At 40.4% G+C, this 27529-nt stretch overlaps 1 protein-coding gene across 1 annotated transcript in view; it reads left to right on the top strand.

Moving 5' to 3' along the window:
• Nucleotides 1-266: 266 nt before the first annotated feature.
• The window catches only part of LOC145996570 (very long chain fatty acid elongase 7-like), a 108434-nt gene continuing 81171 nt past the window's right edge, over nucleotides 267-27529 (top strand). The window contains exon 1 of the mRNA XM_083133072.1: nucleotides 267-437. Coding sequence (XP_082989198.1) covers nucleotides 340-437 — 98 coding nt within the window. The 5' untranslated portion in view covers nucleotides 267-339. The remainder of the gene's footprint in view (nucleotides 438-27529) is intronic.

Raw genomic sequence — 27529 nt, 5'->3', positions numbered from 1 at the left:
CCGTGCCCACTTACGAAGCAGATTCCACACACACACACACACACACACACACGGGGTTGTGTGTGGGAGGGAGAGGGGGGTAGGGGAGACGTCAGACCCTTCACAACACGGGACAATGGAATTAGGAAGCGCATAATTAGGCAAGGAATCCCGCAGAGGAAGGTGGGAGGGTATTGTCACATGATCCCTCCAGCACAGAAACCCAATTAAATGCGTAGCCAAGCATCTCCAGTGATGTAAGTGTTGGGAATCTTTTGTTGTCGGCACTTTCGCGTCCATCTCGCTTTGTGTCTCCGGTTGTCGTGGTGGTCGTAAGGTGTTGGTTCAGCTGCTGCCGCAATGGTGCACGGAGTACTCGGGTCGGACACCAATAGCTTCAATGCACTGGGAAGCTGCCATTCTAAATCGAAAGATATAAAGTTTCTTCTTTTGGAGAGGTAAGTCCATGCTTCTTTCTTTCCTTTTTTTTTTTGTTTTGTTTCATTGCTATTTGGTGTAGTATGTCCGTGACTGTACAGTCACCTGCAATAATAATGAGACACCTAGATCGATTCTGGAATGCTTGCTTACCTGCAAGATGTTATGTGTGTTGCCTAACTCTACGGCGGTGGTAGAAGTTGCCATTGAAAATTTGCTCTTAAAATCCACTTATCGCCGTAGAGGTAGACAACACACACAACACCTTGCAGGGAAGCGAGTATTTCGGGATCTAGGTGTCCCATTTTTATTGCCGGTGACGGTACATCCAATTTGCCACTTTTCTGATGGGCAGTTTTAGAGAATTTCTGTATTTATTTTACGTCGGAGGTGTAAGGGCTGACCTTTTGAAAAGGTACCAGAAAGTTAACCTTATTCAACGGGATACACCTCGGTAACTGCAATGTCGACCTTTGTGGCGGAGTGGTTAGCACATCTACGAACGCCAGAGGTCCCGGGTTCGAATCCCGGCCTGGACATGAATGTTCTTTGTGAGTGTTCCTTCATATCATCATTCATCCTCATTGTCGCGATTAGCCAAAAGTTTCAGAAAAGCGACGTTTAATAGCCTAATTGAACAACAGCAATGTTGCAGACTAACAAGGCTCTGCCGTCTAGCCTCACAGCCAGTACAATCCTATGTGGGACTTGTGTCGTCCATATATTTTTATGATTGTAGTTTCATCAATTTAATCTTATCATCTCATCATTGCGATTAGCCAAAAGGGACAGAAAAGCGTCATAATCAAATCAAGTTACTTTAGGTCGTTTTTCTGCCCCTTCAAGTTGACCGCAACGATGAGGATGTATGACAATTACATAAAAGTGATAAAGGGACATTCGTAAAGAAATACCAATAACCAGGTCAAGATTCGAACACTGAACCTTCCGTGGAAAGATCATAGGTCGACTTCCTCAACGCTCTCGGGCACGAAGGCGTTTGTCTAGTTATTCTAATGAGGCAATTTATGTGCTTAAAAACTCTATAATCGGTATTTCCAACTACAATTTTCGCAAATCTTTCCCATTGTTGGTAGAGGCGACTGTAGGGATGTACGGGTCTTTAATGCATTACAACAAAATAATGCTTGTTTTAAATGTTGATGTCTACAAGTCACAAGTTTATCAAATATAATGCAATGCTAACAATAACATTTTATAACAATTGATTTAGTAGACATTCATTTCAGGAAAAAAAATTCTTGTTCAGTCAATCTTGAAATCTACCGTAGGTTCTAATTCTGAGTGGAATGTTCCATCATCTACAGAATAGTTTGTCAATTCATCATTCACATACTTTGGTGTAAGAATACACGTTACTTAGTTTAGTCAACTCCTACCGTAAATTAGATTGGTTGATTGATTTGCTTTATTTTACTTCGCTTTTGTGCCACTTTTGGCTAATGGGCATGAGTTATGATATGATGAAATTGACGAATGGACACTCAGGTCGGGATTCGAACCCGGGACCCCAGTGCTAACCACTTCGGCACGGGGTCCGGCACCGTAAATTAAACAACCGCCATCAAATGTCACGTGGGATTGCATGCACGCAAGAGAAACTTGCCGAAACTACAGAGGTGTAATGTTTAAAAACAAAATTCATCTTTGCCTATAAGCTTACTTTTGGTAAAATTGCATTTTTAGATCCTCTGTCATGTATAACCAGTGGCGGCGATTAGGAGGGCGAGGGGGGCAGTTGCCCCCAACTTTTCGCCACTTTTGTCCCCGCACTATGCTAAACTTTATCTGCATCCCCAGTTTTGGCATCTTCCCCCCCCCCCTTGGTTTTGGAACCCAATCGCCGCCACTGTGTATAAGTGTGCATAACTTACATGGCATGGCAATATGAAGTATTCTGGAATTATTTTTGCGAGCACGTCTTACAATATTATAGATTTTCATTAGGCGAAAGTACTCGCACATCCGAGTCGCTAGGGTAGTTACAATCTAGGAGTGTCGATTACTGTAAAACTACAATTCTATCAAAGTGAAGAAACTCAAATTTTCACTTCAAACAAAACCCGAGGGAAAAAAAGTCGTAAACACGCCACTGCATCTTACATAATGTGACCCATGTCGCCTTGTAATTAAGGTGTCCCGGGTTCGATAACCGGTGGAGGCCCATAGTGGTTCGGATCCTACTATAAACTGTAGGTTCAACCCGATTAACCTATGCCTGTTCAAACTTGATTTAATATAACAACTAATATGAGCATGTTGAAAATCATCAAACCTTTTGCAAATAAATATAAGATATAACTGTATTGAAACATAGTAATATCAGCGGCGGATCTAGGAATGCCACTTGGGAGGAGCGAGTTTCCCGCGGAAGTCTATTTTAACAATTATTTATGTACTTTTTGCATAAACAATATGTAGTACTACCGCGTAGTCTATAGGGATTGACGTGCACAGGGAAAATAAGATTATTTGGTTCCGTACAAGTAAAGGAAGTTTATTTTCTTCCATCATTACTATACGAGACTTCCATTGTCGTGATAAACCTAACGATATAAAGTTACGACGAAAACTGGTGAAACATTAGGAAGAAACAATGAACTTCCCTCTAGAATGATGTCGCGCCTGTTGAGCCAGGAAGAAGTAAAAATATGCACAAACGTAGGGGTCGTTATTTATTTATTTACATTTATTTGAAATGCAGATTATTACCTAAAGACCTTTGTAGAGGATGCTTTGCGTGCTTTGCTAAATTGAGATTCATGTCTGAAGACATAACAAATATGTCTTTGCTGAGGTGCGAAATTGCTTCGTAAGATTCTTCTACCTGTAACCTACATATTTGTCATTGCCATCAGCACATTAGATAACAAATAAACCATAGTTGCATTCCTTTCTGACTCTGAAAGTGTAGCAAAAACAAAAAAAGTGGTTCGTCAGCAACCATTGTTGTCAACAGTAAGCACGCGCTGGCCTTCGATTACCATTAATGTAGTGACGACATGCATGTAAGACTATGCGCGCATCTTTTTATTGGTAGTTGCAAGGCTATGGATCATGAGGAATACCAGTATAAACCATTGTTTCCTTTGGAAGTAAGCGCACGATTCGACTAAAAAGTTAGAGCTAATATGGGTTTAAGGCCATCGTTCGATACAAAATATTTGAAGTTCGATTCTGAATTTGGAATTCAAAAATGTGATTCTTGCAAATGACCGTTGCGGCGTAAAGCCCGTGTAGGGGATTCAATGTCAATATGGGTCCAATGTTGTATCTTTTGATACGATTCTAAATTCTGGTGAATTAAAAATGCCATTACTCAAGTGATTGATTGAGTTCGTTTATTTTACGTCGCTTTTCTGCCACTTTTGGCTAATCTCGGAGATGAGGATTAGTGATATGATGCAGTTGATGAAGGGACACTCACAAAGAACACCTATGCCATGCCCAGGCCGAGATTCGACCCTAGCGTGGCTCGCTGTGCTAACTACTCTGTCACAGAGGTCGGCTTCTTCAAATGACCGTTGGATCATTTAGCCCCACACAAAGGTTAAAACATTCGAATTGTTTTGAAAAGTATTCATTCAATATTTGATGCGTTATATGTTGGCATACATAAATATGCCCTAAGTTAAATTCGAAACTTAATATAAACATACGGTTGTTAGCAAATGCCCCTCCCCCGCTGATTTTCCTTGCTCAGAAGGATTTAATTTGATATTCAAATACAAATAAATTTCGTCTACCCTAACTACTTAACGTGCAACTTTCCAGGTAGCAACTTTGATTAGGCTTTCAATGCAGTAAGGGTTTAACCGCAGTGGCGTGTCTAGGATTTTCGAAAGGAGGGGGTTAGGTATACATTTTTTAGTAGCCAGCCCTCATTTTGCCATCTTTTCCTGCATTTGATTTTCTTTTCTTTTTTAGGAATACTTGGCAAGAGGGGTGGGTTATAACCCCCCTTGGGGACGGAACTAGGTTTAAGATGAGTTCAGTGAGTTACGTAAATATAAATTTAACGCTAGAGGGAGGCATCTTCCTTTGTGTGTGAAAGAAAGTATATCTTTGAAATTCGTAGCCTGAGTTTCAATCGTACTTTCCACTTAATTACAAACTTTTTGGGTGGCAAAAATCTTGCATTATGGTTTCGATACAGTAAGGGTTAAGATGAATGCAGTGAGTGCAATATTAATTTATCGATAGAGAAAAGGATTTTACTTGATCGAATGTGTAGAAATTTTATTAATTATTAATAGTATTGGTATCACTCCAAGGTACATAGAGATTGGTATCACTACTTACACGGTGCCAACAATTTGTATTGTGTTCCGTACCCGGTAAAGGTAAAAATCCAATGTCCAGGGGGAGGGGGGTGCAAAAGTAGATATGCAGTTGTTACTTGTAAATAATGTGTAACTGTACCCCCTGTATATTAAGCCCAATCACACTGACTCAACCCCTGATCAATTCTCGCCATCAAGGAAGCCTTGGAGCCAGAATACAGGGAAAATTCAAACATTGATAATTTTCCATGGCTTTGTGTTAAAACACTCCTTTTGGGAAGTTCCTCGCAGCGCTGTCAACTTATTTCCGAATTTACTCTAGAAGTGATATTCATTTTAGCAGGCATTGAAAAGATACTGGCGTAATTACGGAAACATTATTTGCAAGATGTGTGATGATTGTCCCGGAAACAAATTATGTTTCTCTTCTTCAGTAGCCCGACCCTGTGTCCGAGCGGTTAGCACATCGCGCTGCGACGCCAAGGGTCCCGGGTTCGAATCCCGGTCGGGCTTGGTTGTTTGTGAATGTCCATTCATCAATTTCATCATTTCATCACTCATCCCCATCTTCGCAAATTAGCCAAGAGGCACAAAACGCGAAGTAAAATAAACTAAAATCAAATCAATCTTCTTCAGTAGTATCAGTCCGGGCTAGTGATAAATTTACCACATATCAACAGATAAAAACTTGCGCGTTTGGAAACACTGTCGCTCAAAATTTTGTTTCTTCAGTTCAGAGAGTTTCCCTAAAATACAAACACAAAATTAATGTTTTCCACCCGTGATAACGAATGAATTATACGAAATTTGCAATACAATACTTAAACATCTATTTTACAGTATGTATAATGTATATAAATTATAATAAAACATATATGAATTGAATCATTCTGATGCTACATCGTTGGCATGAAACAAAAGAGTTAGTGTATTCCAATAACAGTTTAAAAAATAAAAACTCGAACAGATATACACAATGAGTCATGAACAAGGGCATCCGCAGGATTTTTTAATGGGGGTGCAAAGTCATAGAAACTTTTTAATTATTATAATTATTATTAGTTAATACTACTACTACTTTGAAAATCATAAAATTCAAATTGAATTGAATATTCTTTGGCGTGGTATACAAGTTCAGACTCGAGTCTATTATTTAGATAGAAATTGGATTCGACTTTCTTGCTTTCAATAAACATTTATCGCTTTGTTGATGAACAGTTATTTGTCTTTTTGTACTGGTCACAATGCACAGAGTCGGAGACCATTTAATCTGTTGTGCTTCATGGTACGTCTGATCCATGTTTTTACGTGCCGAAGGCTAGGTGTAAGATAATAATAATAATAATAAATAATAGTTGCTGCAACGTACGGCCTGGAAGTAACAGAAAACAATATTTTTTGTTGTAAAATATCGCTACAATTTCACCATTGGAATTACATAAATTCTTTCCGGAAATCTCAGGGCGGACACTTTGGTCATGAACACAATATATATACACATTTCAGAGGTGTGCACACTGTCAGCGATTATTTACATGAAAATTATCATAAAACATAGTTATATACATTAGAATTTGATATGCGTACATTCAAGGATCACTTTTAAGGCTCAGTTTGTTTGTTTTATACAGCGCAGTCGCATAGGATGAAATTAACCGTCTTTATTTGGATATATAAATTATATTTTCTGGGTATAATTTAACAATACAGGGAATTTCTCCAATTTGTTTGAAATTTCGGATACTTACTAATTTGGGTCTCCTAATCACGAATCTGCACTTAAAATTTGGTGCTCACGTATAAAAATTCCTGAATTATGGCTAGCCCCACGGGCCATTGGCGCTAGCCCCACGAACCATTGGCGCGTGGTTAGGTTAGGCTAGGTTAGGTTAGGAAACAGTTAAATTTTAGGGTCGTAGTAATATCAGGAATATATATATTTCGTTCTTTAAGTATTCGAAACGGAAAATCTTGCGATAAATAATGAGCAATTGTGCATTGTCGGTTGCGATGACTGATCCTCTTATTTTGCAAGTTTGACACGTGAGCGCCAAATTTTAACTTCAGATTCGTGATTAGGAGCCCTAATTTAGTGAGTATGCCGAATTTGAAACAAAATGGAGAAATTCCCGGTATTGCAAAATCGCTCCATTTTCTGTTTCTCGAACAATTGTTCTTCCAATACTTCTTCCTGAGTGTGCAACATATGTAATCCAGCTCGTAAAGCATGAAAATACTGCATTAAATAATTTAAATTCGTTGTTAACGAACTTATTCGAAGAAAATTTGGCAACATCGCTCGCTACCTCAGCGCTGATACGAATGATACGAACGTAGCAATGCCAGGCAATGTCAAGAGGCAATGCGATGTCTGCTTCCCGAGTTGCAAAAGGGCAGGTTGGAGTGCAGTTGAAGGTATGTAATTGTTCTTGTTTTAACATTTTTATTTTACACGACCGTTGGTCGGGGGTCGGGTACTCTATTCTACATCCTCGAATTTTGAATTTTTTTTTTCATTATGAACATTATTTGATCCTATTTGTGAATAAAAAAAATTGGAGCGCGGAAAGAAGTATTTACGACTGTACAGCCGTTTAAAGTTGAAATTTTGTCGTTTGAAATGGTTCGCAATTATTTCCAATTTCTAGATCGTGATACTAACACGACACCAAATTTTAACTATCGATCTCAACCTAACTGAACTAACCTATCCACGCGCCAATGGTTCGTGGGGCTAGCGCCAATGGTTCGTGGGGCTAGCGCCAATGGTTCTTGGGGCTAGCGCCAATGGTTCGTGGGGCTAGCGCCAATGGTTCTTGGGGCCAGCGCCAATGGTTCGTGGGGCTAGCGCCAATGGTTCGTGAGGCTAGCGCCAATGGTTCGTGGGGCTAGCGTCAATGGTTCGTGGGGCTAGCGTCAATGGTTCGTGGGGCTAGCGCCAATGGTTCGTGAGGCTAGCGCCAATGGTTCGTGGGGCTAGCGTCAATGGTTCGTGGGGCTAGCGCCAATGGTTCGTGGGGCTAGCGTCAATGGTTCGTGGGGCTAGCGTCAATGGGTCGTGGGGCTAGCGCCAATGGTTCGTGAGGCTAGCGCCAATGGTTCGTGGGGCTAGCGCCAATGGTTCGTGGGGCAGCAGACCATCTCCCTGTAAGTCAAGTACAATGTCCCGTATGTCTCGTCGAACAAAGCCCTCTATGTCCTTCATCCGTTGAACGTGTGTCAATCTCATATTTAGTCCTTTTGTCTTAATTCAATGTCACACAAATCAATTCCAATGTCTAAAGTAGCACAAAACAATTGCAATGTCTCAAATATCCATTCCGCCAATAAATTACGTAAATAATATATTGAAATCGCAAATTATCCCATTGCACAAGTCATTCATAACAAGAAAAAATTGCAAATTATCCCATTGCACAAGTCAAAGACAAGAAGAAAAAGAAAATGTTCAGACGTGCGCCTGTGACATGAATCCAAGATGCGCCATGATCAAATCCCTGCAAAACCGTTTCGACGTTACATAAGGAATCTAAATATTGAAAAACGTGTTTCCTAGCACGTAGATCTAAAAAAATTACTTTCCGCGCTATTTAGAAACATCGTTTATTATGAAGAACTAATTTTCGTAACGAGAATATTTAAAATGTGCGAAAAATCGAGGGTGTAGAAAAGGGTACCCGAGCCGAGGGGTAGTTACAAGTGCATTATTTGGAGGCAGGATAGTCAGAAGTGTCGATTATTTGTGAAGAAGTTCTAGTTTTCCTGTGGGTGAAATCCAGTGTGCAAGTTTTTAGGGTCTGTCATTTCGTGTGTAATCCTATCGACTAAAAAGGCTCGATTTTTTACCATGTTCTTGATTTTTAGATCATGTATACAGACAGCATGAAATATGTAAATACAGATAGATGCGGGCATAAGATGAACATTGATAATAAACGGCGAAGTGGCCAAATGGATATCAAACATCTAAGATTCGAACTTGACCCAAGTTTCGATTGTTTAATTCCGAGTTAATCATGGTACACAGCCATTTTTCATGGTTTGATTTCTGCTTGTCTGTTAACATATATCTACATCAGAGTCTTAGTGATTACATACTGCGTTTTGTCTGGAGAACTATTTTACCCTTGCATACACTCGCATATGATTCTTTGTTTGTAGTAACGTCGCTTGTTAGGTTAGGCGAGTCAAGTTTAGGGCTCTTAGCATTAATATAACAGCACTAAATTCTTGTTAGGTAAGTCAGGTTTAGGCCTCTTAGAGTTAAAATAACGGGTCCCTAAATGTTTCCAACACCTGATCACATAACATTTGGCCTCAACCACTAAACCCCCTTCGTGCCTTGCATGAAAAAAAATACTTGTAACTTATGTACAAGTCGACCGGAAAACAAGAATTCCTGCTCGCGCAAGCTAAATTTCAAATCGTAATTTCTCCAGTAACTAATACTAGCGAAGCTTTTAACTGTGCTAATTAGTTTCTTCAAGTTTCGAACTTACTCCCACAATCGATTCCAGAATTTTAAAGCACTTCCTAATGCTCCTTTAGGACTCCTATAAAAAATCGTTAAACATTTGGAACTGTTACCGCTAAGTGGGCAGACGCCAGACCCTCGCTAGTCTGGGATGTAAGGAGAGAGCTTCCTATAGACACTCCAATTTCAACCTCACTTCCACGTAGTACACCCTGGACTGCATTTCGCAGGCTAACGAGGCTCTGGCGTCTGGACCATGGTCAGTATTATAATCCTGTGGGACGTGGTTGTGTATTGCCCACATGTGTTTGATTGTTGGAAGGGAAGTTCACATTTGGGTATCTTGAGAAAGGGTCACCCTTACACCCGACACAACGTATATGATTTTATTACATTAAGTATTAATATATTTTTTACTGTCGATTCGTAACTGGGTTGGGGAGTTGCTATTTACACGGGAATATTAGAAAGTGTTTTGAACTGTGAAAAAAATACATTATAACACACTGCATACAAACCAGTACAACTGAATGTGAAGCTTGTTACGTGCTGGTGGTCTCTAAAGTTACCACGCAGATTGACATTTGTTTTTGTAATAAATCAAATGGGCACAATTAATTTGAGAGCAGCGTCATCTGTGTCGCGTAGGACGGAGGAGGGGGGGGGGAGGAATTGTATTCTCGCCCCGGGTTTAGAAATCTCCACGTAATCTGATTGAATAGCAAATTCATTTTGGAGATTTCTTGTTTTGAAAGCATGCAGGGTGATTCTTAACTCCCCCCTCCTTTTCTCCTCCTTTTCCTCTGGGCCCCTCCTACCGATCGGAGAAACACGGAACTAAAAACACGTACTTCCTCGTCCATGGGTGTAATTGCACTGGTTCTGCTCACCCACCTAGTTACGTAAGGAATGCTCCCAAATGAGGAATGTTATTCTTGCCCTTGACTTGTCAAGGCGAAAATCTTTCACTTTTTTTGGATGTTGTTCTGGTTTGGTGGAGTAGATCGAACGGCTGGCAATAAAGCTTGTGTAGCATGTGCTTGTCTGAAGCAAGAACTATATTTTTTCCTTTCCCCGTGTGTAAAGTATGCCAGTTACTTTGTGTAAACAAAAAAGTGGAGCGATGTTTAGCTTATATAAATACGGAAAAGGGCTACAACTGGTTGGCGAGAAGATGTCATCAGTCTACGAACAAATCGATCAATATAATGTCGCCAGCAAATTCGTTTGGGACACTTCTTGTTATAGAACGGAACTAAAAAATAAGTCCCCAACTTGGACTTCTTTTTCACCACATTTTGCCAGCGTAGACGTAATTTTATGTAAAATTCAAAATTTAGATTTTCAAACTTTGCCACGATATTTTCTTTATGCTGAAAAGTAGGTTTGGCGATTGCACAATGGCAACACTGTCTCCTTGTAGTCAAGGTGTCCCGGGTGCGATGCCCGGTGGAGGCGTGGTGATTTTGATCCCACTTAAACCTAGGAACTTCTTGGACTTTGGGAGGGGGGAGGGGGTATAAGTTCAACCTCAATATACAGCTATAAAAACATTTCAGAACAGGCCACATATCTCTCAAAGTTCTTAATAAAATTTGCATAGCCTTGTTATATATACCGGGTGGTCCAAAAGTCCCGGAACGGTCACATATCGTGATAAATACACATCGAATCGGAAAACGAAAAAATACGTGTTGAATAAATAAAAGAAAGCAGTTCAATGATATCACACTTGATATAGCTCGACCACAAGGAAAAAAACCTTCCATCCAAAGCGTTCGCGCAACTTCCCTGCCGTTATCGGTGTTCGGGGCAGTGTTGCCAGGTCAGATTTGAAAAATTCGGGAGATTGTTCCTTGGAAACCAGAAGTTCTGCTACAAAATCCGATGATCTAATAGAAGAGGATGAACGACGTTCTTTGGGGTGGGGGAGGGCGGCATAGTTGTGCGCACTGGGGGGGGGGGCAAGGGGGAGCGGCGCGCATTGTTTACGGTGTAAACGTCACAGATACTTTTGTAACAATGGTGCTAAACCCAGCACCCTGTGTTTGGCGAAAATATACCGAAGAGCTCCATTTCAGGAGTGGACATGTTTCAAACAAAAGAAAGTAAACCGCCCGAAGGAACCGACCAACATCTTTCATCTCTTCCGCTTTTTCCGGTTAGAGGGTGCCTGGAAAACACCCTCAAATTTGCCCTTTCTCAGCATCGACACAAGGGGTTGGGATGCCTCTATTATCGCGAGGATTTTTTATGACAGGAAATGGTAGAAAGTTGTGTTCACAGATGAAGCTAACGTGCCGCCTTTCGTTGTCAGCGATCTTCCACAATCTTTCAAGTCGAATGCTAACAATAACAAATCAATTTGCCTTCTGATGGTGTTCGTGTGCAGCTATCGATAGGGGTGGGCACGCGTCCTGCACCATAATGAAAAAATGCATTACGTATGTGTATATTTGGTGAATTAGACAGCATGTCTTCCTCAATAATTCAAGATAGCAACGCTTATGCTAGGGTGCCACCCATCCTCCCCATCTGCTAGAAATACACACACACACCCACAAACACATACATGTATAACATAATTTGCCCACGCTACGAAGTCAGTGTTTCTACCTCGTAAGGCAAGGACGTTTCACTGTGTTTGTGTCACTTCATCCATTTCATCAGTTTTTCATTCATCCATATTGTCGTACTTACCCGTAGAGGCACAAAAGCGACGTAAAATAACTAAAATAGAAATAGAGTTTAGGGTGGGATAAAATACAGCCATCTAAAAAGAGTAATGTATTAAAAGTAATAAAATAATGTCCTAGCACAATTGAGTAGCGTTTGACATAATTTCACAGTTCAAACAGCACTTTTCAGGGCTGAGTGGAGTTCCACTCCACATCTCCCATCCATGTTCAAGTAAAGATGAGCAGGAAACGTGTTTTTGAGCTGGCCGTCGGAGGTGCCATAGCAATAGTTTATTATGGAATCCTACCGAGAAATCAATAGGTCTGGCAACACTGATGTTGGCGACTCTGAAGGCTTCTTCCTCCTGTCTTTTTCCCCCACCCGCCAGCGCGATGGGGTCTGCGCAGGTTTCTTTCCTTGTGGTTCCACTATACAGGGTGATATCATAAGTAAATAGCGCAAACTGACACAGTTGAAAGTACACGATAATAGAAGCAAAAAATATGGGTCTGCAAACGAGCCGTTTTCGAGATAATTGCGAATGTGTGATTACAAGCCACCACTGACTTCATTGTTTGTAAACGTCGTCCTAGCTGGTAAAATGTACTCTTCGTTGCTGTAAGGTTCCATTTTCACTAAGCAGTACAGCACAACTGACGTGACTCCCACAGTACGATTAGACTGTGTACTGATTGTATCCATCCTGTTTGATTCCAACGCCACCTCTCGGAAATGTTCTCTTTTGTAAACAAAGAGCAAACCTCGGATCGCGCAAGGAGTAGAGCACTCGGTGTTTACAAAAGGCAATCAGTGACTGCTTCTAATCACACATTCGCACACATTATTATCATTTTACCAACTAGGACGACGTTTACAAACAATGAAGCATTCACAATTATCTCGATAACTGCTTGTTTGCAGACCCATGTTTACTGAGACTTTTTGCTTGTATTATCGTGTACTTTCAACTGTGTCAGTTTGCGCTATTACTTATGATACACCCTGTGTGTGTGTGTATATAATTTTGTCTAGATTAGAGATAGTTGTAATAGATTCTAAAAACGTGTACAATTCTGGACCAGATAAACTATATGCTTCATTCCACCGTAACTCATTCTAGTTTTTACCTCCCTTTAATTTTGCGAGAACACAAATCAAATGAGAACTATTACGGTCAACTGCATAGATGATAATAGTCAAATTGTCCATTAAAATTTTCATTCTCTTGTATTCTACATTCTGTGTTGTTTTAAGAAATGGGATTCTGATGAGGCGAAGAAGTTGTTGTCCTGTGCTTCGAATCAACAGAACTAGATTCTGTAAAACACAGGATGTAGAATCTATGGCGGATCCAGAAGTTGCAGTTGGGAGGGGCGAATTTCAGTCGGGTACGTCATTTCACTGAGAATGAATTCTAATCTACGCAGTATATCATACTGTAAACGGCGGCATCGCCTTGTAATCAAGGGGTCCCGGGTTCGATACCCTGTGGAGGCACACAGTGGTTCGGATCCCACTTTAAACTGTAGGTCTAGCCTTACTGTACACAAAGTGGACTTAAAACATCAACTCAATCAAAATACTGTAAACGGGAACAAATTTTTATGTTCTGGAGAACAGAAGCGTGTTGCTTTGCAAAAATAGGGTCCAGGACTGGAATAAATTGTTATTGTATGTCGTTATCAACATTCCTCCCATTCCCACGATAAACTGAATGATCAGATGAGGAATAAGTGAATAAAAAACAAACACAAAGAGAGATTCTCTCCAGGGATCTCGGTTGCGATCCCTTTTTGAGGTATATTGCATAATGGTTCGGATCTAAATTTAAACTGCAGGTCTAGTTCCGATTAGCCTATCTTGTGCATAAAGTGGACTTAAACTTTTAAAAAAATATTGTCGAGCCTATTAAACTTGGTGATAAAAGACAGAACATTTCATCATTAGCATATTAATACAGTGTTATTCAAAAAGAAAGAGCAGATTTCAAATGTTTATTTCTCACGAACTATAAAAAATAGAAACACGTGCCATACATCAATGGATAGAGGAAGGTTCAAAGTTTTATTGTTGAATGTTTTAATGTATGCACTCAACATGAGCACCATGAGTTGCCCAACAAACATCAAAACGGTACCACTTCTTGCCACAAAACGAATTAACTGGTCCCTAGTTATTCAATTGATAGCTACAACAATTCGATGTGTATTGAATGGAACTAATAGGCAGGATTATAAAACTTGGAACCTTCCTCTATCCATTGATGTATGGCACGTGTTTCTATATTTTATAGTTCGTGAGAAATAAACATTTGAAATTTGCTCTTTCTTTTTTAATTACCCTGTATATCCAAAATCCTGGCATTTGGGAGGGACGATCGAGACCCTATCGCCCTCCGCATGGATCCGTGCCTGTGTAGAATAAGAAAACTAAAATAACCATGTACTTTGCCTGCTATAATATCTTGCAATTTTTTTGTACCACAATGTAGTTTAATAGGTTCACTGTGGTTTTGATTCTTTATAATGGAAAATGCTGTAGAAAAAGTAAACTTTTTGAGTTTAGTTACTAAATGCGAGATTCTTTGAACGGCAGCACCTTATGGCTGTTATATTATTTGGGGAGGGGGGTATAAAAGGTACACTTAGAATCAATGGAATTAGCAGGGTACTGTACACACTCATTCTTCCACCACTACTCATGTATTTCTTTAAATTTTAAATATCGGCACTTCCTTGGAATTAATTAATTGTTCCACGCTAGGGGTCACGGCTTCGAATTCCAGGATGGTGTTTTCTTTGTGAGTGTCCATCAATTTCATCCTATCATCACTCATCTTCATCTTCGCGATTAGTCAAAATTGGCAGAAAAGTGAAGTGAAATAAACCAAATCAATCAACTAAAACCAGTGGCGGCGAGGGGCAGTTACCCCCCACTTTTTGCCACTTTCGCCCCCGTACTATGTTCAACCTTATATACCAAGAGTAAGTAAACTGTCCTTGCTCCCCACTTATGGCATCTTGCCCCTACTCCCAGTTTTGTAACTCAATCGCCGCCACTGACCAAAACCATCCAGTGTTCCCTATATAAGGCTATTTACTAATTGTTCACGGTTATTCTGGGTGCATGGATGTTTTTATTGTGTGTGTTCAATAGTAAGGTGCTAAAATGACACAGACTTCCATCTGTTTGTAAGCTGATAATTTACAAATGATAAAAGAAGAAGAAAAAGTAAAGCTATTGGTTGTGCATCGTACAGTGCCGTAAATTCACAAAGCGGGTATCTGAAATTACTAAATGTACTTGTGTTTAATATACCTAATAATGTATAATTTTATGTGTGGTTGAGTAGGAGGAAGGGCTTTATAGGGCTTTAAACAAAACATATAAATTTAAAAAAATATAAAAGAAATAGATATATTCTCAAACGCGCGAATAGTGAAGATGTGATCAGCACCAGGTTCCGGCTGCCTTTACTAACTAGTGTTTGCCTCTCGAAGGAGCCATTAATGAGGCTGGGTGGGCGACAGAGTCGCATGTGTGCATGGTGACGTATGCATAAGATTCCTACCTGAAATCACCTATCCTGGGATTCGAACCAGGGTCTTCAACAACATAGTACTAAAAATAATATATTTATTCTAACAATAAATAGTTTTTCTCTTGAGTTCTGACTGATCGCACGATCAAAAATGCCACATCAAAATACTTGCCTAGGTCCTGTTTTATGAACACACCACATTAATAAAAATATAAAATTGCATGAGACAGTAACAAAATTACTGTAATTTTTATTTGTAATAATAAAAGCGAAAACACCATAAGAGACTGGAAGTTTAAGCACGTGAATGTTTCGTGAGCGCACACGCACACATCACATTGGACGAAAACTGCCAGACAACTTTCGAAGTTACAAGTTTTAATAACCAGGCTATTCAGTCGACTTCATAAAATTTCACCCTGCCCTCGGTGACTTCAATTTAGTGATGGAAAGTTCAGATCATTTTCGCGAATTGTTCATGGCGAACCAGATCTTTCGTGAGCATTCACTTCATTTATAATTACTAGGAAGCGGATTTGTAGGTGCTAAAAAACTGAAAAATATGTATTTTTCATTGCTTGATTGAGTTGGTGTTTCAAGTTCACTTTATGCACAGTAAGGCTAATTGGGACTGAATCTACAGGTTAAAGTGGCCTAAACACTATGTGCCTCCACCGGGTATCGAACCCGGGATTCCTTGATTACAAGGTCGACACTACCACAACGCCATCGGGAGGACCTATGTATTTTTCATGTTCTAAAAACAGTGAAAGTATGTGGCTAAAATATTTTTCATTCAAATTTCTGTCAAACAAATAGTTTAGCTTCTAGGGAAATTTATAAATCTCTAATGAGATATATATTTCTGAAATTAAAAGAAATAACTTCTATAACTAATTAACAACGTGTACCAAATGGATATTTTGTAGCATTGCTTGTAAGTAAAAAAAATACAATACCGTTACATCTGTTCCAGAAGTTATAGTTGGCTTAGAAAATGATGCTTGCTCAAGAAAACATATTTATTCATGTTATTAGAGAAAACTGTTGGTGTTAAACTTTTGATTGTTGCCATGCATTACATACAGTAACGACGGATAGCCGACCTCCGTGGAGCACTGGTCTTGCACAGTCCCTACGACGCCACGGGTTCCACAATAACTTAAATAAAATGGCTGCTGGCAGCCCGATACAGTTTTCTGTTGGTGCACCTGAGGCGGACTCGGCGTATTAATATAGTGCCATTTGTTACCTGTGTTAGTTACTAATATGATTTTCATACAGTGGTCCACCTTGGGAACACGGGCTACCTTTGGCTCACCTACCTTACAGCAGGATGTAGTTTTCCATTGAAAATGCTGCGACGCCAAGGGTCCCGGGTTCGAATCCCGGTCGGGCTTGGTTGTTTGTGAATGTCCATTCATCAATTTCATCACTCATCCCCATCTTCGCAAATTAGCCAAGAGGCACAAAACGCGAAGTAAAATAAACTAAATAAAAAAAAATCCATTGAAAATGCACGCCGATTATCTCTGAAGTCTGAACTATGACTTCTAGTGTGAAAACAACCATTCCACATCACACGCATAGACAGACATGCATATTTGCAGTGCGGGATGTCGTGCACATTTCCACCATCAGTTCCACCTACATGTTTGGGGCTTTGTAATCTAAGCGGTTCCGGGTTCGCTTCCCGGTTGAGCTATACAGTGGTTCGGATCCACTTTGAAACTGTGGGTCAGTGGTACAGCAGTGTTATCGGTGTGTTATGGAGTCCCGAATAGAATCAGCGTATTTAGTCTATTTTATGCATTAAGTGCAAAATATGTGTTTACATAAAGAATTCGGAAACTTTATTTCATCTGGAATGTCTATGTTATTACCCTATAAATGTGTTTTATGTGCTAAAAGTAACACTGTGCATTTTTATGTGAATTACGACTTCTCTGATTACATTGTAGCCACATGGTCAGCACTCCTAGCGAGTATGGCCGACTTCAGGCTCAATTACATTTGGCGAGCTAACTAGTATTTATTTATTGTAGAGGAACTGCCAGGTCATCATCACTGCTCTCGTCGTCTTCCTCAGTCTCCGTGTCACTGATTTCACTCATTTCAGAGTCACTCTCCTGGAAGTTGATGACTAGATTTTGCACTATGCTGTATCGGGCCACATCATTGTGAAAATCCTCTTCCTGAAGCTTTTCGACGTGCGAAGATTATCACCAGCCGCTCTCAGGTTGTGTATTTTTCTCAAAAATTTAATTCTCGCGGCAACTATATCACCCCTTTCTAACAGAAATTTAGGCCCATCGTTTTTTATTTTTTTAATATTTGAAGCCCAAGCGTTTTACTATTAACCCCACAGAAGTAGAGGAACCAATGTAATTAATTCTTAGAAGGATATACGCCGTTGTCATACATTTCAAATATTGTACGACGGAGTACATCTTTTTCGAAGTCAACTATCAAGGAATCCCGGGTTCGATTCCCGGTGGAGGCACATAGTGGTTCGGATCCCACTTTAAACTGTAGGTCCAGTCACGATTAGCCTTACTGTGCATAAAGTGGACTTAAAACAACAAATCAGTCCAATCCAATCCAATCGAAGTCATCTAAGCTAGTAACATTTTTCTGTTTTCTAGCATGTTTCCCAGGAGATTTAAATAGGGGTTCACCGATTTCTGTGGTAGATGTTTTACCCTGTTTAACAATACGCGACACAGTATGAACACTTACACCACACGCTTTAGCCGTAAGTTCTCTGTGAAAACACTGTTTCAGCACGCACTTCTTCCGACGCCAATTCCTGGAAGTACGAATACACTTTAAAAATAATATTTCTCCCTTGTGAATGTATTATTGTACCCTTGGTGCCTGTACTCCTGGTGCCAGGTTTCGAGAGTGACATTATTTAAAATAAAAATCACACGGAACACACACTATTGCACGAAAGGGCTGTATTTAATCTTTTCACAAACTGTTCTTTGTGGCGCACGAGTGAACGATAAGCGAATAATTTTACATTAGCTTTGCTACGAAAACTCTGAACTCAAAGTGACCCAGACTTTCAATGTTCGAGAACGCCCAGAACAATGAAGGGTCATTGTTTATATCGAGACTAATTTAACACCCACAGTTTTCTCTAGACACAACAACTCAGCTAAACCCCCGCGACAGGTTAACCTTGCAGCAACTTTTCGCATATGTAGACCCAAACGTGCGCGCAGAAAATAGTTCAGCTGCAATACTGCGGATTTTCTCACTGTCTGTGATATGAACAGCTCAGCGGTTAAGGTGAGACTGGCACGGGGATGCTGAGTTCCGCTCTAGAGTGAATTGATACATAAAACCTGCTGCAAAGTTAACCTGTCGCGGGGCTTAGGTCAAAACTGTGGCAACGAAAAAATCAGGCGGAAGGAAATTAAAGGTGCAGTTTCCCTTGTTTCTTCAAGGAACGATAACTCCGGCTGTAGGCGACGGAAATTTATGGGACTTGGACAGTCAGGTTCAAAATGTCTTGCCCCATCTTATGATGAACCTTAAAGTGGTGAGTTTTATGAAAACTTCTTGCGCGCAAGAAAAATGCAGAACACCACGTTTAACTTCCGCGCCGCAGTCTCCTAACCGTACAACGTTGCACTCCTGCCATTGGCTGATTGCCACGCACACCCTCTGTGTGGCCCCGCCAGATATCGCTTCTAAAAGCGTGCGTCGTACAGAGGTGGTCACCCTCCGGAGGGCGACCCTCACGAGGGCAGACCTCACCCTCACCCTCACAAGTCTTCGGAGGGTGAGGGTGTGTGAGGGTGAGGGCGAGATCGATCCGTGAGGGCGAGGGCGTGTGAGGGTGAGGGCGAAACCGAGCCGTGAGGGTGAGGGTGTGTGAGGGTGAGGGCGACTGGTGAGTCGTGAGGGTGAGGGCGTGTGAGGGTGAGGGCTACCTGTAAGTCGTGAGGGTGAGGGCGTGTGAGGGTGAGGGCGAAAGGCGAGTCGTGAGGGTGAGGGCGTGTGAGGGTGAGGGCCATGTCAATCCGTGAGGGTGAGGGTGCGTGAGGGTGAGGGCGAAAGGCTAGTCGTGAGGGTGAGGGCGTGTGAGGGTGAGGGCGAAGTCGAGTCGTGAAGGTGAGGGCGTGTGAGGGCGAAAGGCGAGTCGTGAGGGTGAGGGCGTGTGAGGGCGAAAGGCGAGTCGTGAGGGTGAGGGCTTGTGAGGGCGAAAGGCGAGTCGTGAGGGTGAGGGCGTGTGAGGGCGAAAGGCGAGTCGTGAGGGTGAGGGCGTGTGAGGGCGAAAGGCGAGTCGTGAGGGTGAGGGTCAGGGCGAGGGCAAGGAAAATCCGTGAGGGTGAGGGCGAGCCGTGAGGGTGAGGGCGAGGCATGAAGGTGAGGGAGATTGAAGGAAAACGACCACCTCTTGTTTAAAGTTGGATCCGAACTACAGTGTGCCTCCTCCACCGGGTCTAGTAAGAAATAGGCTTTAATATTTTTAATTCGTTTCATGGTGTTTCTAGTCCAAAAACGCATTTTTATATTGCCTATAAATGCCTATGAGGTGAGTGCCTATTTTGCTTAATCGTCCCTAAAATGCTTATTCTGCAATTTTTGCTTACTTTATCTTTGTTATGCGCCTTTGACTTTCCCTATGTTGAATGTAAGCCTTCGTTGACGTTGAACTGACTGAAAGCCTCAATCGGGGTAAGCAAACTGGACAACCTGTTAGTGACTCATCATATATGTGGACGTAACGACGCCAGCTCTCCCCTTCTTGGTCTAAGTTGGTGTTCTAAGTCCACCTAATCGGGACTGGACATACAGTTTAAAGTGGGATCCGAACCACTGTGCCATGTGCCTCCACCTGGTATCGAACCCGAGACCCCTTGATTACAAGGCGACGACGCTACCAATGCACCATCGGGCAGGCCCCTCTCCCCTTCTTTTTTCCCCCTGAAAGATTTGTGGGAATCAATCAGTACTCATTTGCTTTGTTGTGCCTGTGAAAAAATGTTGTTGTATGAGGAGGTATCATGTGTTTCAAAATGACAAGGATATGACAGCCAGAAATGTATTAATTAGTGGCGTGCCAAGAGGGAATCGGTGGGGGTCGTAACCCCTCCCCTTTGCTCCAGTATTATTTTTAAAAAGTGAAAGGCAGTAAATGATAGAAATTACTGCAAAAATTCTGGACACGCCACTGGTATTAATTAACAATTCATCTTCGCAGGGAATTGTGAATTAAAGTAATTCTGATATAAAGAACTTGCACTAACCATTTGGCCAATTTGAACAAATACCCCAATTTCGGATGGCATCCCATTTCGCCTAACCGCCTAAACCGGTCGGAAGGGGAAATGAGGGAAATTTTGATCCAAGTAAACACCAAACAATTCCCAACATGTGCCCATGCCAAATAGCCAGGTGTTGCTCCGAAAAAGGAGCATTGTCACACAATCCAGCAGCCGGGGGTGTTTGTTATATTTTCTATAAGATAAAGGAAAATATGACTCCATTTCTTGGTCTATCTTTTAGTAGGCAGAAACAATCCTCCACTCGTCCCATTTCAATCTCTGACTTTAGTCGGATTAGAAACTCTACATTGACTCTTAATGTTCTGCTTGTTCTTGTTTTATCTAACCTAACAAGGTGTGCGACATCAAGGATAACTAAGAATGACTTTCATAACTTGCACCGGAGTTCGGGTATTTATTTTGGTTAGAATAGGCAGGAAAAAAAACATTTATAATGTGGAAAATAGGCACCAAATTAAAAAAAATAGGCACAATAAACAAAAATAAAGTGGGAAAGTTCCAAATAATTTATCTCTATAATTTCATTTTAAAATCAACATGTAAATAACATATTTACTTTCATTTCTTGCCTTGATTACACACAACCACTATTTTTTTTTTTTTGAACATTCATTGCTAGCCGTCTGTCAGAAAGAATGATTTCATAACGAGAAAATGATCTCATTTCACCTCCCATGAAATAGGCTATTGTAAGAACTGGATTCATATCGTGAATGAAATATTTTTTCTCGTTTAAGAATATCACAAATAGTTTTTACTCATTACACCTTTGCACTTTTCTGAAACTGCTAACTTTTTCTCCTGACACTTCAATTAGTAGCTGCACCGATTCCTCCAAGACTTTAATGGATAAGAGTTTCACCACTTTTTCCTAGCTTTGTAATTGTTTCTGGCAACTGGCAACATCGTAATGTGCTAATAAATAATGTTTTTGAAAGAAAACTAAGTTATGTACAATTTTTTAAAAACACATTCTAAAAATGTAATTGAAAATTTAAAAAAAAAAAACAGGCGTAAAAATTAAAGATATAGGCAGTAGGGTATAAAGTAGGTAAAACGAAAAAGTTTCTAAAACATTATCACCAACATAAAAAATGTACAGGGGATGGACAAAAATATGGAGACAGCACGACATCGGAACGGGTGATATCGACACACTTTTTCCACTTGAAATCGGACACGTTGCGACATTATTTTGTCTTGCGCCGTGAGATAGGACCCTGTCGGACTGGTAGGAGTCGACATTTGCACTGTAGATAGCGTGCATCGCAGTTGATACTGAATCATGTCGGAGCTGACAGTGTTTCAAAGAGAGCAAATTGTTGGTGCCTGCCTTGCAGGGGCCTCTGTTACCATAGTAGCCATGTTATTTGGCGTAATCAATTTCGGTGCAGGGCGGCGATTGGATTCTAAAACCGGCAGGGACAAGGTGCCAAAACTGGGGGCAAAGGCAGTATATTTTCCTTTGTAGATAAAGTTTAGCAAAGTACGAGGGTAAAAGTGGCGAAAAGTTGGGGGGGCTATTGCCCCCTCGCCCTCTAATCGCCGCCACTGCCTCGCTGTTGTATTTCCTTTTTCATGACATAGGAGCTCCAATAATTATTTTAAACTTTCCTTTCAGAAGTAACTCAAAGAAAAAAATGGTTGCTGGAGGGTAATTTAAAGGGAAGTTTTCCCAAGTTCTTTAGATTTTCTTATTGTCAAAAAATTTCGGGGAGGGGTTGTAGCTCCTTATTCCCCCCTCCTCCGCGTACGCCAGTGGGGTAAGCAAATTGTGTCTGCTAGTAGTGGATTCCCGAGATCCTTGGATTTCAAAGCGACAGCGTGGGCACTACATTATCTGGGAGTTACCAAAGGGAACCCCACGATACAATTAACCATGGAAAATAAATGTAGAAATTGACTGACATATTTAAAATTATAACACAGTACTATTGTACTTGTACTTTGATTGCTGTTCTGTGTCATTAATTTTCTCTTTTCAAAAACTTCCACCCAATACGTCATTATATTTCCATTTCCACTCTGTCTTCAAAACTCTTCATTCACCAAGCTATAGTAAATGCTCCTGTTCCTTCTGTGAGATTACCATCATGGTTTCCAAGAATGAATGTCTTTCTTCAAATCGAAACTGTCCCTCTTACAACAAAGGACGGGGTGGAGGTAGGAGCTTTGAACACCAGCGGGGCAAGTCTTCCTTTTCCATGGAATTCCAGTAATTGTCACGTAGTAAGATCAAGTTCAACATATTTGTGCAGAGGATGAAGTGATCCCACAACTTAGATGTTTACATATTATCAATAGCTTGCGGATTTTTTGCGGATTTGCCTTTTTCATTCTTTCGTAATAAAACATAGGCTTTAATATTTTTAATTCGTTTCATGGTGTTTCTAGTCCAAAAACGCATTTTTGTATTGCCTATAAATGCCTATTAGCTGAGTACCTATTTTGTTTAATCGTCCCTAAAATGCCTATTCTGCAATTTTTGCTTATTTCAGCTTTGTTATGCGCCTTTGGCTTTCCCTATGTTGAATGTAAGCCTTCGTTGACGTTGAACTGACTGAAAGCCTCAATCGGGGTAAGCAAACTGGACAACCTGTTAGTGACTCATCAGTCATCACCGTGGACATAAGGACACCTACCGCCTAACTACCCTTTCTTTTTTCCACCTGAAATCTTGTAGCAGTCAATCCGTACTCATTTGCTTTGTTGTGTGTGTGTGTGAAAGGAAGTAGACAGTTATCTGTGGAGATATCATGTTCATATGTTTAAAAATGCCAAAAGCACAAGACTGCCAGATGTGTATTGATTTAAAAATGGATTTCTGCAAAAGTTTGTTTAACCACCGACGGAAAATTTGATTTTTGTTATTCAGCATCGCTTTTCTTCCACTTTTGGCTAATCGCGAGGATTCGGATGAGGGATGACATGATGACATTTATGAAGGAACACTCGCAAAGAACATCCATGCCCAGGCCAGGATTCGAACCTGGAACCCCTGCTGTGCTATCCACTTCCCCACGGAGATCGGCCCCACTGTCAAACTTGTGTTAAATTACTATACAAATTAATATTCTATCCCACATACACGTACGTACCTATATAGTTTTACAAAATATCCTTGTTCAAAACTCAAGTTCTCTGTACGTGATTTTAGGCTCCTCTGAAAATGTATTTCTACCTATCGCGTTCTTAAGAAACAAGAATAAATGGTGAACAATGCACACCGAGATGAACCCTCTTACATTGCCTCAGTTCTGAATGAAACAATGCTAAGTTATAAGTTATGTGAAAAACTTAGTGTAGTGCCTTTGTGTTGCATAAGTCAAACGATGCTATTTATTCTAAAATGTAATGCCATACAAATTAACAGCTCACGTATTAGTGTAATGTGCGTAATCAGCGCAATGAGTAACGCAAGTTCATTTCTTCAGATACATTTTATTGGGAACATCCACAATTTATTTTAAGGGTGCAATTTTTTTTCATAACTTGCAAACAATTGGGCATGAAACTGGTGGAATTTACGTAAAAATGGCAAAGGCAATAGTGGCAACGGAAAAAGTGGCAAATTGAAAATGGCAAGCGGATAAAATGGCAACGATACAAATGGTGAGAATAAAAGTGGCAAATACAATTATTATGATTTTACTTGAAAACTGAGAAATTTCTCGCATTTCACAGTTTGAAATTAAATTTAATATAATGGTATATTTTTGCAGATATATTTACAAGAAGTATAACTTGCACATGTAGCTCAATATCGGACACACTGGACGGAGCAGAACTAAGCCTGAATTTTTCTTCATTAAGTTTTAGCCTAATGTACGAATTTCCATTGATTGATTTTGTTTATTTTACTTAAATTTTCTTGGGTGATCGCGAAGATGAGGATGTGTGATGATTAGGGTGCGGATTTATAGGCACTAAAAACCTCTGAAATAGGCAGGCAATAGGCACCAAAATGATGCAAATAGGCACTTAAAAAGGGGCTCTAAAATAGGCAACCAAAATAAAAATACATTAAAATAGGCATTTTTTACTTCCAATGCACATGCATACTGTATTAGCATTCCAGTTTACATATAAAAGTGGGCTAACAATTCACAAATTTCAGAGAATCGTCAGTTCAAGTGATTCTCGCAGAAATTACTTGAGCTAACGATTGTTACGTGAATAATTGTTCTGAAGTGATGAAAAAACGATTTGCACCATTTTAACAAAAAAATATTTTAAAGGATGTTCCGATTAAAATTTCTCCGGAGAAATGAATTTCTGTTACCCACTGTACTAATTGCGCACATATGTTTAACAAACTATTGACAATAGTTTGAATGAAATGATCATTTGCAGGGAAGCTAGGATAACACAACCTGGTTAATTTATTTATTTGAATGTATTTTACTTGCACTTTTTGCACGAGTAGATGAGGTGGCCGAGTGGTTAGCACATTGCGCTGCGACGCCAAGGGTCCCGGGTTCGAATCCCGGTCGGGCTTGGTTGTTTGTGAATGTCCATTCATCAATTTCATCATTTCATCACTCATCCCCATCTTCGCAAATTAGCCAAGAGGCACAAAACGCGAAGTAAAATAAACTCAAACAATAAAACGAGTAGATGAGCTGTTCATCTGTGTATGCGCATAACATTTTATAATAAATAATATCGTTTGATTTGGTGTCCGTGCTCGAAGTGAGTCGGCATACGAGCGGATGGCATCCTCGCAACTAGCGCCAAGACACGCTATTAGTGTAATTCTCCATATTCATCACAAAGCCACTAAACGAAGTTTGTCACATAACATAGCATTGTTACATTTAGAACTGAGGTAATGTAAGCTGAAGGCTCGTCACAGTGTGCATTGTGCACCATTTATCTTTGTTCCCAAACAACACGAGAGGTAGAAAAACATTTTCTGAGGAGTGGAAATTTATACGTGAGCAGCTCAGTTTTGAACAAGTGCAATACATAAAACTATACATATGTAGTACCTAGGTACATGTGATATTTCCCATGTGAAAGAAATTGCTTATTTGGAAGTAATTTAACAGTTAAAGATGTCTGCTTCATACAAGCTTGACAGAAAATTACTTTTCCGTGTGGGAACGACCTCGGTGGCGGAGGTGTTAGTACATCAAGGCTACAACTCAGGGGTCCCGGGTTGGAATCCCGGCCTGTGCATGGGTGTTCCTTGTGAGCAGTGTCGTGCCCAGGATTTTCGAAAGGGAGGAGTTATGTATATTTTTTCTTGGTAGTCAGCCATCATTTTGTCGTATTTTCCTACCTTTGACGTTCTTTTTTTTAGGAATACTGGGCGAAAGGGGGGTTATAACCCCCCATCAAGCCCCCCCTTGTGCACGCCACTGCTTCTGAGTGTCTCTTCATCAGTTTCATCATATCACTCATCCTCATCGATGCGATTAGCCAAACGTGGAGAAAAGCGGCGCTAAATAACAAAAATCAAGTTTTCAGCCGTAGAACAACCTTCTGCATCAATCCATTTTTGAATACACTTCTGGCTGCCTTGTACTTAGGCATTTTAAACATATGAACACGATATCTCCACACATAACTGCCTATCTCCTATCACACGCTCAACAAAGCAGATGAGTACTGGTTGACACTAGAGGCTTTCAGGTGGAAAAAAGGAAGTAGTGGGTTCAAATTTGGCGAATACCATATTTCAGTCAGTTCAATGTAACCAATGGCTTACCTTCTTCAATGTAGGGAAAGCCAAAGACGCATAAAACCAGCTGAAGTTATCAAAAAAGGCAGAATAGGCATATTTAGGCACGATTAAGCAAAATAGACACTAACCCTCAAAATAGGCATTGATACGCACAAAATGCGTTTTCGGACTATAAACACCATGAAACGAACTTTAAACATTAAAGCCTATGTTTTCTGCAAAGGAATAAAGAAGGCAAATAAGCAAAAATCCGCACGCTAGTGATGATACTTTAAAACTGAAGAAGGGACACTCACAAAGAACACCTATCCAGGCCAGGATTCCAACCCGAGACCTGTGCCATCGTAGCGCGCAGTGCTAACTACTCCGCCGCGGAGTAGTTCTCTTAGAAGAAGAAGATGAGAAACGGTTGTAGCAAAAATACCGACCTAGTTTAACTTTAACGTGGTGAAATGATGACAGTGTGGCAGCGGGTGGGATGATCTGTGAAAATGTTGCTAACTCGGGGAAACCATGCCCCCTCACTTCGAGCACTGCTTATACTCTTTTTTTTTTTTTAAAGTGATAGGTAGAAAAACAAACCCTGTCCCGGATACGTTTTCGAGTAGCCGAAAATCACGTAACCAGCTGATAGTTTTAAACAAGGCCATTACATAAAATTACATATTTTTCCCATGTGGGAAATAAATATTAATCTGTCTTTTGATTTTAGGGTGTTTTTTGAAGTGCTTATTTTTTTATTTTTGTGCCCATTTGTCTGCCTATTTGAGGGCTTTTTAGTGCTTTTAAATCCGCACCCTCATTGTTAGACATTATACACGTACACATTAATATCTACTGTTTTCCGGGCTCGGTTTAAAAACTGAAAAGTGGAGTTTGATCTTTCCAATTTCCCTTCAATTATGTCCATGGAATGATAACTACCAATTTTATTGTATTGTCTTCACACATGCATATTTCTCAACATTTATCCCTTAATAATCAAGTAATGTAATTTTATCATAAATCGATTGTGTTTTAAATAAAAATGAGAACTTAGCAATATTCCAGTGGTTTCGAGGCCAAATATGTGACGCATACATAAAACGTAAAAACATTCACTGTCAAACGGGAGGAAAGCAA

The sequence above is a fragment of the Lepisma saccharinum genome, chromosome 1 (genome assembly GCF_977018435.1).
Source record: "Lepisma saccharinum chromosome 1, izLepSacc3.1, whole genome shotgun sequence".
Classification (NCBI taxonomy): Eukaryota; Metazoa; Arthropoda; class Insecta; order Zygentoma; family Lepismatidae; genus Lepisma; species Lepisma saccharinum.
The sequence above is the reverse complement of the archived record's forward strand: the minus strand, read 5'-3'. Positions and strand labels throughout refer to the sequence as shown.